This window comes from Myodes glareolus, chromosome 9 (assembly GCF_982192425.1).
Source record: "Myodes glareolus chromosome 9, mMyoGla1.1, whole genome shotgun sequence".
NCBI lineage: Eukaryota > Metazoa > Chordata > Mammalia > Rodentia > Cricetidae > Myodes > Myodes glareolus.
In genome coordinates this window covers 45,551,978-45,565,209 of record NC_142034.1, presented here as the reverse complement: position 1 = coordinate 45,565,209, position 13,232 = coordinate 45,551,978, and the positions used below count along the sequence as shown (strand labels likewise).

The 13,232-nt window shown below is 50.2% G+C and overlaps 1 protein-coding gene across 16 annotated transcripts in view; it reads left to right on the top strand.

Moving 5' to 3' along the window:
- The first annotated feature begins 227 nt into the window (after window positions 1–227).
- Window positions 228–13,232, top strand: part of Myo18a (myosin XVIIIA) — a 98,442-nt gene continuing 85,437 nt past the window's right edge. For 15 of the 16 annotated variants that reach the window (XM_087910269.1, XM_087910268.1, XM_087910267.1 and 12 more), the window contains exons 1-2: window positions 228–353; window positions 11,618–12,697. In XM_087910269.1, coding sequence (XP_087766395.1) covers window positions 11,699–12,697 — 999 coding nt within the window. In that variant the 5' untranslated portion in view covers window positions 228–353; window positions 11,618–11,698. Of the gene's footprint in view, window positions 354–8,076; window positions 8,322–11,617; window positions 12,698–13,232 lie in introns of those variants that run through there. The other variant, XM_087910253.1, reaches the window with a different exon arrangement.

Here is a 13,232-nt window from a genome sequence, read left to right as displayed (position 1 = left end):
GTGTAGCTCAGCACCTTCGGATATGCCCGCAGTCTCCAGCAGTTAGAGCGGACAAAATCTCCAGGCAAGACCTCTCGAACAGGGCCTCCGGGGTTTTGGAGTCCAGTGCGGATCACCCCTGGGCAGCGCCGAGCGCCCGCTTGGCTCAAGTCTGGCGGCTCGCCCAGGCATTAGGCCGGCGGGTGCCTATGCAGTCAGCCTCCAGCAGGGGGCGCCCTTTGGTCCGCTCGACTCGCGCGGGCGCGGGGGGCGGCGCTGCGCTGCGCCGTGCTGCGCTCCAGCCGGGACCCGGCCGGGGCCGCTGGATGCCGCGTCTCCGCTCCTGCTGCCTGCCGGGCGGGCTCCGGCGGCCGGTGAGTACGGGGAAGTCCCGCGGGGGTGAGCCGGGCCCGGGAGGGTGGCGCGGTGGGCTCGGGCCGGCCGGCGGGGCCCGCGGGTTCCTGCTCCTCCCCTGTTCCCTGGAAGCGGCGGCCCGGACTCTAGGCTCCTTCCCTGGCGGCGCCGCGGGGCTGGACAGCCCGGGTGGGGGCAGATCGGGAGCGGCGGGCAGGGAAAGCGCGGGGCCCGGGCTGGCAGGCTGGGCGCCGAAGGCAGGATAGGGTGGCCTTGGGTTGGGAAGGGACTGAAGGTTTAGAGGACCCAGGTGGCCCTGAGCTGTGGGATGGGGGCTGCAGCCTCGGAACTGGGTCGGGGGGCATCTCTGGGCTAGGCCCGAGACCCCCAAATGAAGCGAGCGGGTGAGGCACTGAGGAAGACAGCGAGGAAAGCGAGCACCTCCGCCGAGTCCTTTATCCCTGCCAGCGGCCTTCACCCTTTCACTGCCAGGCCGACAGCGGGCTCCTCTCAAAAGAGCAGCTGCTAGACAGCTGGCAAAACAATGGAGACCCCGCTTCCCGGGCCCCCTCCTCTTGGGACAGATGATGGGGGCGGGTGGGCGAATGTCAGGCTAGGGGGATTAGCAGTGTAGGCTGTCCCGCTTAACTGGTTGCCCACTTCACCTTTCCCTGCAAGGGGTGGGGTGTGTGTGGGAAGGTAGGGCAGCCTGCCCCAGGCCTCTGGGAGAGAGCACCGATGCCCCGCCCTGCGAACCTGCCATGCCAGTTGTTTCGCCAATGGAAGGGGAGGTGGCAGGGTCAGGTGCCCCCGCCCTTCCCAGTGCTAGAGGCACACGGGTTGGTACCCAGCATGACCCAAGGAGTGGGGGTCACACTCCTGGAAGAGATAAGGCCTGCCAGCACACACCACAGGTTGGGGCATTGTTGTGGGGGTGTCGCCCTGTGGCAAGGCACATGTGTCCTACTGATTAGTTAGAAAGACTGCCGCCAGAAGGAGCTCAGGGTGGTTGGAGGTGGGAAGGGGAGGACAGCCAACTTGTTTCTGTACTCATTTTGCCTGGTATTTTATCCGACAAGGCTTGTGTTTGTCAGCCTCCTGATGTGCGGTGGAGAGGCCAAGGAAGCACTTCCTGGAGGGGGCTGCCCTGTGGGGCCTTCCTGCCCTCAGGTAGTCCTCCAGTTAATAGAATTAGGATCTGTCTCCCTTCATCGCACTAAAGCCCTGGGCTTGTTTGCATAGGTCGACTGTGCCTCTCTGTGTCCCTGACTTATCGGTGGCTGAGGCGCCCCTGAAAACGCCCCCCCTCCCCCGTAGTTGAGCGAATGCACTGGGGTCGTATTGGAAAGAAGGTGAAGTTCACTGCAGGGCTAAGAGCGGGGCCCCTCTAGCAGGATGATGAATTCTGGCTGCCTTGGCTTATGCTCACCAAATCTGGAGCTTTTTTTCTTGAGCAGGTTGGTGTCCTGTTGCCATGGCAACAGGCTTGGCTAAACTGTGCACCCACCCTTTCTGGTTCTGGGGCTACTTTCTATTTGGGAATATTGAAAGTTGCCCTTCTGATGTCTTTGGCTTCCTGACAGGCCTTGTTGGGTCTTTGCCAAAGGCCTGCAACCTCCTCAGCTTCCCCTCCCTCCTTTTGTAAGGAAGTTTTCCAGGAAGGATCTTCCTGGTTGCTGGACGAGACTTGGTTGGTTATATATAGCCTTGGGTGGAGGTGTGCTTGGCTATTGGGGATTAAGGATGCTGGAAGTGGAGCCTCAATTCCAGGAAAACAATGGGGTGAGCTGTTGTGTTGCAGGCTGAGGGGACTGAGGAAGGGTTGTAGCCAGGGGAGGAGGGAGTGAGTAGGAAGGTCACTGGCTATGGACACTTCCTTTGAGAGCTTGGACTTTGGATAGTTGACTACCGGATACTTGGTATCTGAGTATCTCATTTGTTTGCTCTCTCCTGGCCTGGCTCGGGTCCCAGGTTGTGTGTCTGAAGGCTTCTTCCTTAGAAGCCTTCCTCACAGGGATGGTGCCCTTCCTGACTCCAGTGCTGTCTGGGCTTATTGCCCAGATAGATATCCCTTTCAATGGCTTTGCTGGAGGCTGCTCGCTGAAGGGGGCACGCATCTTCAAAAATGGGACCCGAAAAGTGTAAGGCTCCCCTGAAGCAGGTATCTGTAGGTGCACTGGGTGGAGCACAACTGGGCATTCCGTGAAAAGGGAATCCACCCTGCTGGGGTGGAGCAGGGAGTTGGGACTCCGGAAGTCTTCATCCAGTCTAAGTGTGTCAAAGGATTTGGGGGCAGCAGGGCCGTTTTGCTCGGCTGAACCACAGAGCTGCCCCTACGGAGTGGGCACCGCAGACTGGAAACAGAGCTTTTACGTGAGTCCTGGTATGGAGGGTAAAACTGAAGGGCTGGGGAGCCACTGTGTGTTCTGACTGACAGGTCCTCCTAGCACTCAGGAATGAAGTTTTAAAGTTGTGCTTTGGGTTAAATCCCGGCTGCTTTAAGATCTTTACTCCTCATCCTACCCCAGTCATCGTTTTCTTTCCCCACCCCAGCTCTACTGAGGTCTATTTTTTTTTCTTTAACTATTTTCTGGGGTAGCCAGAAGTAGAGGCCGCAGAGCAGTAGAGTTTGAAGCTAGAGTGGCAGGAGTGGGTGGTGACTCTCTAGTCCACCCCCCCACCTGCTTCATCTTCCTCCCCTTTGTGGAGGTAGGAATTGTGTGGCGTGTAAATGATCCGTACTCCCTTGACATTTCTGTTTAGACAAACGGGTTTTATGTTGTAGACTGAGGCCTTTACAGGACTCAACGATGGGTTTCTCTTTTTGCCAGTACTTTATCATCTTTGGCTATATATATTACATACATATATACACACATATATACATATATAGTCGAATTTATATATCTATAAATTCTCTGTTCAGAGAGATAGTGTTGGGTTCAAGGTCACATGGCAAGTCTGAGACAGAAAGGGATTCAAACCTGTATCTTCTAGTAGAGCAGAATTTCCTTCAAGCAGTGGTTTGGGGCAAGTCTGTGCAGTCAGACCCGTAAAGATTTTACAGTTGGAAGACCCGAGGCTGGAGAGGAGATGCCACTTGCTCAAGGTCACCCAGAAGGAGTGGGTGACCTGCGGAGGGATGGCAGGGTTGGGCTGTGGACAGAAGGCACTGGTGGCTGAGGTGACACTTGGAGAGAGGGCTGTCCTCGGGCATTCTCCCGCTCTGGTCCTCCTCTGCCCCCGCAGCTTGCTGCTTGTGTGGGAGTGGGCTCCGCAGCAGCAGGCGGTGCCGGACTGCAGATGCTGCTGCTTGCTCTGCGGGCTGGCTGGCGAGGAAACGCCAAGGGCCACAGGGCTACTGGGCTGCTCTGGGCGGGCCGGCTGATGTCATGTGAGAAGCGTGCACACCTGGAGCCAGATAAGCTCCGTGTGACCTGGCAGTGAGTCACGCGGCACTGCGGAGCTCAGCAGAAGCGGCGGACGTGGGCCAGGTCAGCCTGCGCGACCCTGCGTGGCGCTGCATTGTCGCAGGCCGGCCTGGGGAAGAGGGACCTCAGCTGGAGGGAACCACGGCTCCCGAGGTCAGAGGCCAAGGGAGAGAGGCCGGCCCCCTCCGGAAAGGCATTTCCTTTGTATTTATTTATGAGTGTGGGGTGGCGTGGGGGCGGGGGACTGACCTAAAGATCCATCCACAGCAGCCTAGTTAGGACCTCCGCTTGGGGACACTAATGCTATAGTAGTTTCCATTTCCTGGGGTTTCTGCTTTCCCCGTGGTGGGATGGTCCATTTAATTCTGTCCTAAAGCCACAGAACACCACTTGAAAGTTTTGAAGACAAGAAGGCAAGCCTTATACTGACCATGGCAAATCTTGTTTACGGCTTTGATGCTAGGGGATTGCTCACTCACTACATTGTCAAGAATCCCTTTTTCATTTTATGAAATGATCACCCTGCCCATCTCCGACTCTGGAGTCAGACCTTTTGTTTTGTTTTTGGTGCAGTGCTGGCCATTCAAACCCAGGCCTGTCACAGGTGTCAGTCAAACCCTCTACCGCTGAGCTATTGGGCCAGCTCTGCAGAACTTTAAAGGCTTGTTATGCGTATGTGTAGAGAGAAAGTTAAATGTTACATCAAAATATAAATTAACATACATATTTTTATGTTTCCTATAGAAAATAAAGCATGCAGAAAAGTTGCTCAAAATCCCATTCCACTCAGTTCCCTTGTCCACACTTGCACACACATACACCTACCAGCTGAATATTCATATTGTAAAAAATTATAACATAGGTCAGAAAAATGACTCAGCTGGTAAAGGTACTTGCTGCCAAGCCCAACGATCTGAGTTCAATTCCTGAGAACTTCATGGTAGATAGAAGGAGAGAACTCTCACAAGTTGACCTTTTATGTCTGCAGTGGTGCTGTGGTACATAAACACATATAAACATATAAATAAATAAAATGTAATAAAAATTAAAAGTGTGCATACATACACGCACACATATACCACAAATCTGCTTTTTAACTGTTCTAAAATCTGTATCTCTTCAAAGCATACGTTTCCCCCCTTGAACATGCAAATAAAATATGTAATATACACATGTACATTCACATACATATACATACATATATTTAAAAAATTTATCGGTTGAGTGGTTGTGGAGCACACCTTTAATCCCAGAGCTCAGGAGGCAGAGGCAGGCGGATCTCTGTGAGTTCAAGGCCAACCTGTCTACAGAGTGAGTTCCAGAACAGTCAGGGCTGTTACACAGAGGAACCCTGTCTCCAAAAACAAAACGAGGAAAAATTTTAGCAACATGGACCTGGGGAGACATCTCAGCTCTTCCAGAGGACCTGAGTTCCATCCTCGGCACTCACATGGTGGCTCCTGCCTTCTGTAATCCAGTTCTAAGGTAGCCAGTGCCCTCTTGTAGCTTCCGAAAGCACCAGACTTGCAAGTGGCCCCTATAAGTACATACAAACAGAACACTTGTACACATTAAAAAGAGAAATCAGTATATACTGTCCAATAACTTGCTTTTCTTTGTATTTAACACTATAGAATTTTTCCCAGTATACACAAATATACCCCCCTCCTTTTTTTTTTTCAGTCTGGGGAATTGAACCTCTAGCCTTGTACATGCTAGACAAACTCCCTAACACTGAATCATACCCACAGCCTCTTCCTCATTCTTTTAATAACTTCCTAGTTATTTTATAATTTAGCAGTTCCTCTAGTGATGCACATTCATGTTTATAGATTTGCCATTATAAATAAAGCCACAAAAGATTAGTTTTTGTTTATTGTGTGAACCATGTATAGATGACCCACAAGTAGAATTGAACAGGCAGGGGCTAGAGAGATGCACTGTGGTTAAAAGCACTTGCTCCTCCAGAGGACCCAAATTCGGTTCTGTACAGCTCATAACAACTTTGTTGTTGTTTTCTTTTTTCTTTTTTGGTTTTTCCAGACAGGGTTTCTCTGTGTAGCCTTGGCACTCCTGGACTCGCTAGTAGACCATACTGACCTTGAACTCACAGAGATCCACCTTCAAAGACGTTTGCTACCAGGGCCTGGATTTATAACCACTTGTAACAACTCCAAGGGATTGGACACCCTTTTCTGGCCTTTTCATGTACCTGCACACACATGGTGTTACTCAAGTAGACACACACACACATATACACATAAAATTTTAAGATAATCGAACTGGTCTAAATTATCTAAATTATATTAAATTATCTAAATTATATAGATAATTTCATAGGAACCACCTGCTTGCTCTACTAGAGAATCATGCCAGGGCTTACTCCCACAGTATGTACACTAAAATTGAATAATCCAGGGATTAGCATGGTGCCTGGCAAGGATCACATACAAGTTCGTGAAGTAGTTCCTGTTCCCCCATCCTCCCACCCCGAGACAGGATTTCTCTGTGTCGCCCTGGTTGTCCTGGAACTCGCTCTATAGACCAGACTGTCCTCAAACTCAGAAATCTGCCTGCCCCTGCCTCCAAGTGCCGGGATTAAAGGCTTTCATCACCACTGCTAGGCTAACATAGCAGTTCCTATTTTTATAATAAAAGTGACCAGGCCTTTTTGATACTCAAAAGAAAGAACTTATGGGGCCGGTGAGGTGACTCAGCAGGTAAGGGCATTGCCACCGAGACTGCTGACCTGAGTTCTGAGTTTGATCCCCTGAGCCTGGAAAGAGAGAACTGACTTCTACAAGTTGTCCTTTGACCTCCACCTGTGCATACTGCCCCCACCCTAGAATAAATCAATGCAATTAAATTTTTTTTAAAGAAATCACATCAGTGTGTACTTTGATCAGCATATATGAGAGTCTGTTTCCCACACCCTAGGTGATATTGCTCTTGAAGTTTTTTATTAAACTACTAAGTGAAAAATACTATGTGTTCGTATCGCATGTCTGTGTCCATTATGGAAGCTGGCCTTTTGTGTTTCTGCATTTGTGAATTTCCTGTCTGTATTCTTAGCAGTAGTAATGGAGGGCTGTGGACTCAAGCAGCTTCATCTGGCCATGTGCTCACTGGCTCACCTTCACACCTTTGGGCTTTACTGTCTATATACAAAGATCTAAAGCCAGGCGTTGGTAGTGCACACCTTTGATCTCAGCACTCGGGAGGCAGAGGCAGGCAGATTTTCGAGTTCGAGGCCTGTTTGGTCTTATAGTGCGAATTCCAGGACAGCCAGGGCTGTTACTCAGAGAAACCCCATCAAAACAAAACCCAAATAGAATCGTATTAACGTGTATGCTTTTGTCAATAGTTCCTTTCGCTCTTGTTTCTGTGGTTCTGAGATTCATTCTTGTTGCATGAGTAGCAGTGTATTTTGTGAACATGTAAATTATTTATTCTTGTGTTTTGGGCTGATGGGGGCATCTTTGAGTTGGGTGTCCTTGCCTTCAAGAGGCTCACTGTCCTAAGCCGGGCCGGTGGTAATGCCCGCAATCGGGAGGCAGAGGCAGGTGGATCTCTGGGAGTTCAAGGCCAGCTAGGGACAGAGAAAACTTGTCTGGGGAGGGGGCACGTGGTGGGGGACCAGAAACAAACAAAACAAAAAAGAGGTTCACTGTTCTAAAAAGATAAAGCAGCTGAGTCGACAGATTATTCTTCGAGACAGGAGGGTCAAGATAACTTAGGGACATACCTTTCCTCCAGTCAAAATTAGGAAAAGCTTCCTGGTCAGGGGAGTTAGAGACAGAAGTCAGGATATTACAAGGCTAAAGTCACACCGAAGGAAGGGAGAGGGCAAGAGAGGAAGGGGCGGGTCTGATTGAGGATCTGGGAGGTGGTGGTTTCAGAGCTGCTGGAGATTTTCCTCTGGGCACCGGGACGACTGGCAAGTCCATGGACTCTGAGAACTGAGCAAGGCTGAACTGAACAAGGCTGAGGCATACAGTGGCCGCTGCAACTGCATTGCGGATTTGGTTCTGGAGAGAGGCTCTGTGGAGGCAGCAGGTAGTGGTAGACACGTGCGGGCCCGACCACATGGGGCGCCTTGTGAGCTGTGCAGATAGTAGCGGCAGAACAGGAGTGGTAAGCGACTCTCAGCGCAGTCTCCAAGGCCCTGGGCTTGTAATGAGAGGAGTGTCTTTGACTGAAAGTTAATAGCTAACTTGTGTCCACAAGAGACTTGGACTGTTGGAATTTTAGAGCTGGAAGAGGGATAGATCTTTTAGTTCAACCTTGAGCCAAGTGACAGGCTCAAGGTCCCCTGAGGTCTGTGGCGAATCCAGGCCTAGATACAGACAGGATCCTTAGCAGTTTTAGTCAGAGTGTCCCTGTGGTGCTCTCTGGTCCTGCCTGTTGCAGTGACAGTGAGGGACAAGCTAGCCACGAGAGAGGGGTTTGCATGAGATTACTTCGAAGGGACTTTTCTAGCTCAAAGATTCTAGAATCTTGGGACTGTTTTCCGTTGATGGTCCTCGGCTATCTAACCTCCAGCAAAGCCAGGATTGGGTAAGGACAACATGGTTGACAGTTGGGTTTTCTGTGGGTTGGGCCGTGGCTAAGACCCCCTTCTTTGTCCCCTCTTAAGTCTCCAAGAGTTTTCCGTTTGTTTTCATTTTCTCCTCCAGGTATCCTGGAGCCATCCTTAGCCCTTTAGGGCAGTGTGGGGTGACCAGCCAAAGACCCCATAGCCTGGCACAGGATGGATCTGTGCCTTGATATTCCCCCAGACAGGGCCAGCTGTCCCTCATTCCCACTGCCCCAAGTCCAGAGCCAGCTGACCACAAATGCTCCTGATTGGACTTAGAGGGGTTTGTTTCCTGTCTTCCGGCTTCCAGGTACTGTTCACTGGAACATTTAGGAGCAAAAATTTCAGTTTACCAAGGAGAAACTGAGGCCAGAGGAGCTGGAGCGATAGCTTAGTAGGTAAAGGGCTTGCCTTTTACGCACAACGACCTGAGTTCCTTCCCCAGGACTCAGGCTAAACAAACAAACAAACAAAAACAAAACAAACAAAAAGCAAGCGAGAGGGGCATGAATGTGGTATAGGCTGTAACCCCAGTGCTGGGGAGCAGAGACAGGTGGGTCCCTGGAATTCAGTAGCCTGCTAGCATAGCCTACTCTGAGCTCCAGGCTAGTGAAAGACCCTGCCTGAGTTTGTTGACCTCTTGTTTCCATATGCACGTGTATAACCACACGTTATACAGCGCACACACACAGAAACTGCAGTCAGAGAGGGAAATGGGTACTTGCTACAGTAGCTGTAAGGAGTTAGTGATCACACCAGATTTCTTACCCTGTGAACACATTCTGTCCTGGTTTGCCTTCTTTTGACATGATAAACACCATGACCGGAAGCAGTCTGGGGAGGAAAGGGTTTTCACAGTTCATCCTGAAGGGAAGTCAGGGCAGGAACTCAAGGCAGAGGCCATGGAGGAGTGCTGCTTACTGGCTTTTTCCTCATAGTTTGCTAAGCCTGCTTATACTTTAAAGCCAGGATACAGTCTATCGCTGGACTGGACTCAATATCTGAAGTGTAGTCTGTCTGAATTGAATTGTGCTCTAAATGTAAATCCCATACCGGAATTTATTTACTTATTTATGTATTTATTTTTGTATTTTTGAGACAGGGTTTCTCTGTGTTGCCTTGGCTGGCTTGGATCTAGCTCTGTAGCGCACACTGGCCTTGAACTCATGGAGATCTACCTGCGTCTGCCTCCTGAGTGTTGGGATTAAAGGCGTGCACCACCACTGCCTGGTTTACTTACTTATTTAAGACCAGAACAGAACTAAATATGTGAAATTTAATATTAAATATATCAATGTTTTATGAAGATTACATATTGAGATGACAATAATTTGGATATATTATATCAAGTAAAATATATTATTAAACTTAAGTTTATTTAGTTTGTTTTTGAAACAAGGTTTCTATTTCCTGTCCAAATTTGCCTCAAATTTAAAATTCCATGTAGTTAGAATTATAGGTGTGTATCACCCTGCCCAAATTCACCTGTTTCTTTCTTGTTGTTATTTATGTTATGTGTGTGGGTGTTTTGTTTGCATTTATGTATGTGCACCACATATGTGCCTGGTGCCTGTGGAGACTAGACATGGCCATTGGGTCTCCTGGAACTGGAGTTATAGATGGTTGTGGACTGCCATCAAACCTGGCGTCCTCCTGAAAAGCAGCCAGTGCTCTTAACTGCTGAGCCATTTCTCCATCCTCTTCACTTGTTTCTTTTTAAACATTGAAAAACATGAATGTATACACATATGTATTGATTTGTGTTTTATTTCTTATAGATAGTACTGCTTTAGAAGGAAGATCTGCCAGGAACCACATGGATCAGGGTGATTTGCAGAGGGGAAGCAATTAGGCAGTGCACAGGGCCCTTGGGAGTTCCTGGTCTTGATGTCTTCCTGGGCATTGAACCTTGGTTGGTGGGAGTTGGTCCCTTCTCAATGGAATGGGGCTACTGCAGGTCTTTGCCTGGCTGTGGGGGTGGGGCAGAGAGAGGAAATGCCTGTACAGGGGCTGGCAATAGGCCATTACTGGAGGGGTAAGTTCATAGATCCTCTGTCTGGAATTCAGAGGGGAGGCTTGCATAGAGAGAGAAAAATTACAGTTAATTTCTAATTAGATGGTATGGCCTACTTCTATTTTGTGTTCCCTGCTGGTTAGAACAAGAACCACTCTCTGAGCTCCACCCCCACCAGGTTTTTCTTAGTCCTGCCCCCAATTGGGTGTGCATGAGAGTGGGGGTGGGTTGGGACCACAGGTGCTCACATCTTGGAGCTGGGCCTTTCTCTGGGGCCACCACAACTTTCTTCCCTAGGCTATATTTAGGTGTTGGTCGGGGAGGCGGGGGTGGGGGGGGGGGAGGAGAAGGATGTGAGTTTTTCAGGATCCTGTTTATCTAGTTGACCCCACCCCACCCCCACCACACAACTGTCTGTCCTGTGTACAGTCTGGGATTTCCCCTTCCTTCCCTCCCTACTTTACTTTGGGCATCCAGAGCCTTAGAAGAGACACTTATTTCATGGATAGAACCTTAACTTCCTAAGTGCATTTTTCTATTTGTGATGCAGACATGAAGATGTTTGCAGGAATGTTTGCAGGGGTTGAATAGGAAGGAGGGTGTGTGTGTGTGTGTGTGTGTGTGTGTGTGTGTGTAGTTCCCGATAAGAGACATCAAACAATGCCTGATCCCAGGTGCTGGAAAGATGTCTCAGTGGTTGAAAGTGCTTGTTTTTGCAGAGGGCCTGGATTCAGTTCCCAGCATCCACATGGCCTGTTCTCTGTGTAACTCTAGTATCAGGGATCCAACACCCTTCTAGTCTTCTATGGCACATGTGGTGCAGGCAGGCAGGCAGAACACTCATACAAATGAATATTGTTTTAAAAAGTTGGACCCTTCAAGGTCTTTGAGTCTTGCTTTGAGCAGAGCAAGACTGCTGCTCTGGGGACACCAGGCATGGGAAGGAGCCTAGTTACATGGGGTGTCCATTGCTTCAGTCCATTGCTCCCCTGCTTGTGGGGAGGGGGTGCTGCAGAGTTCCTCCTGCTTTCTTTTCTGTTCCGTTCTTCATTTGGGTTCCAGGTTGTCACCGGGCTTCCCGTAGGTCAAGTCTCTCCAGGTATACCTCACTTTGGTCTAAAGAGTGATGTTAGATCAAATTATGTAAATCAGAGTGCCTGGTACATCATTAGCACTCGATGAAGGGTGACTGGTTTATCAGTATCAGCTGCTTCTGTCTGAGTTGGAAAAGACTGAATAGCTTTTCTCAATATCTATTTGCAGCTCCAAGGTGGGGTCCAAAGACGCTGCATTAACCACCCGTAATCCGCTGGGGGTACACCCCCTAAAAACAGCACACCCACCATGTTTAACCTCATGAAGAAAGATAAGGACAAAGATGGTGGGCGGAAGGAGAAGAAGGAGAAAAAGGAGAAGAAAGAGCGGATGTCAGCCGCAGAACTGCGGAGCCTCGAAGAGATGAGCATGCGCCGTGGCTTCTTCAACCTGAACCGGTCCTCCAAGCGTGAATCCAAGACGCGCCTGGAAATCTCCAACCCCATCCCTATCAAGGTGGCCAGTGGCTCTGACCTGCACCTGACTGACATTGACTCTGACAGCAATCGGGGCAGCATCATCCTGGACTCAGGCCATCTAAGTACAGCCAGCTCCAGTGATGACCTCAAGGGCGAGGAAGGCAGCTTCCGTGGCTCTGTGCTGCAGCGGGCAGCCAAGTTCGGCTCACTGGCCAAGCAGAACTCTCAGATGATTGTCAAACGTTTTTCTTTCTCCCAACGGAGCCGGGATGAGAGTGCTTCAGAGACCTCCACCCCCTCTGAGCACTCTGCAGCCCCATCACCTCAGGTAGAGGTGAGGACGCTTGAGGGACAGCTAATGCAACATCCTGGGCTAGGTGTCCCTCGACCAGGACCACGGTCTCGAGTCCCTGAGCTGGTGACTAAAAGATTCCCAGCTGACCTACGTCTCCCAGCTGTGGTGCCCCCGCCACCTCCTGCTCTCCGGGAGCTGGAGTTGCAACGAAGACCCACAGGAGACTTTGGCTTCTCACTTCGGCGCACAACCATGCTGGACCGGGCCCCTGATGGTCAGGCCTATCGACGGGTGGTTCACTTTGCTGAGCCAGGAGCAGGCACCAAGGACCTGGCCTTGGGGCTAGTGCCAGGAGATCGACTGGTGGAGATTAATGGACAGAATGTGGAGAATAAGTCCAGGGATGAAATTGTGGAGATGATCCGGCAGTCTGGGGACAGTGTACGGCTCAAGGTACAACCCATCCCAGAACTTAGTGAGCTGAGCCGGAGCTGGCTGCGAACTGGCGAGGGACACCGCAGGGAGCCGGCTGATGTGAGTGCTTTAGGGGTGAGCAGGGAGTGGGCACGTGAGCATCTCCCATTGGTGTACTTAAGTGGGTGATTGAGGGTACCCAGGAACTGTGAGCAGAGCTTGGCAAGTGATAAGATGGAAAGCTGGACCAGTAGGGAGGTGCCACCCCAGGAGAGGGTGCCCCTTACTAGGTACTCTAATATTAAAGTCACAGCTTTGCTTCCCTGTGCCTTGTTAAGACGCTGAAGGCAATCTCCCAAAAGTTCACTGGGACAAAGCCCTCTGCAATTCAACTGGGCCTCTTGATCTGCTGTTTCCCTCCAATACCCTTTTAGAGTGACGTGATTGAATTAAGCCTGTGACTTTTCAAGGTCATTGCGTAAAGATCAGCTTTTGCCTGAACTTCCCTGGCACAATCAGGAGGAGGGAGATGCTGTGGGTAGTTGGTGAGGAAGTGTTCAGCTTCATCATATAGAGATACCATAGGGGCCTGGATACCATATTTCCTGAGCCCTAAGTTGGAGGCTAACAGGTGCCACTTCCAGATCTAAGAGTG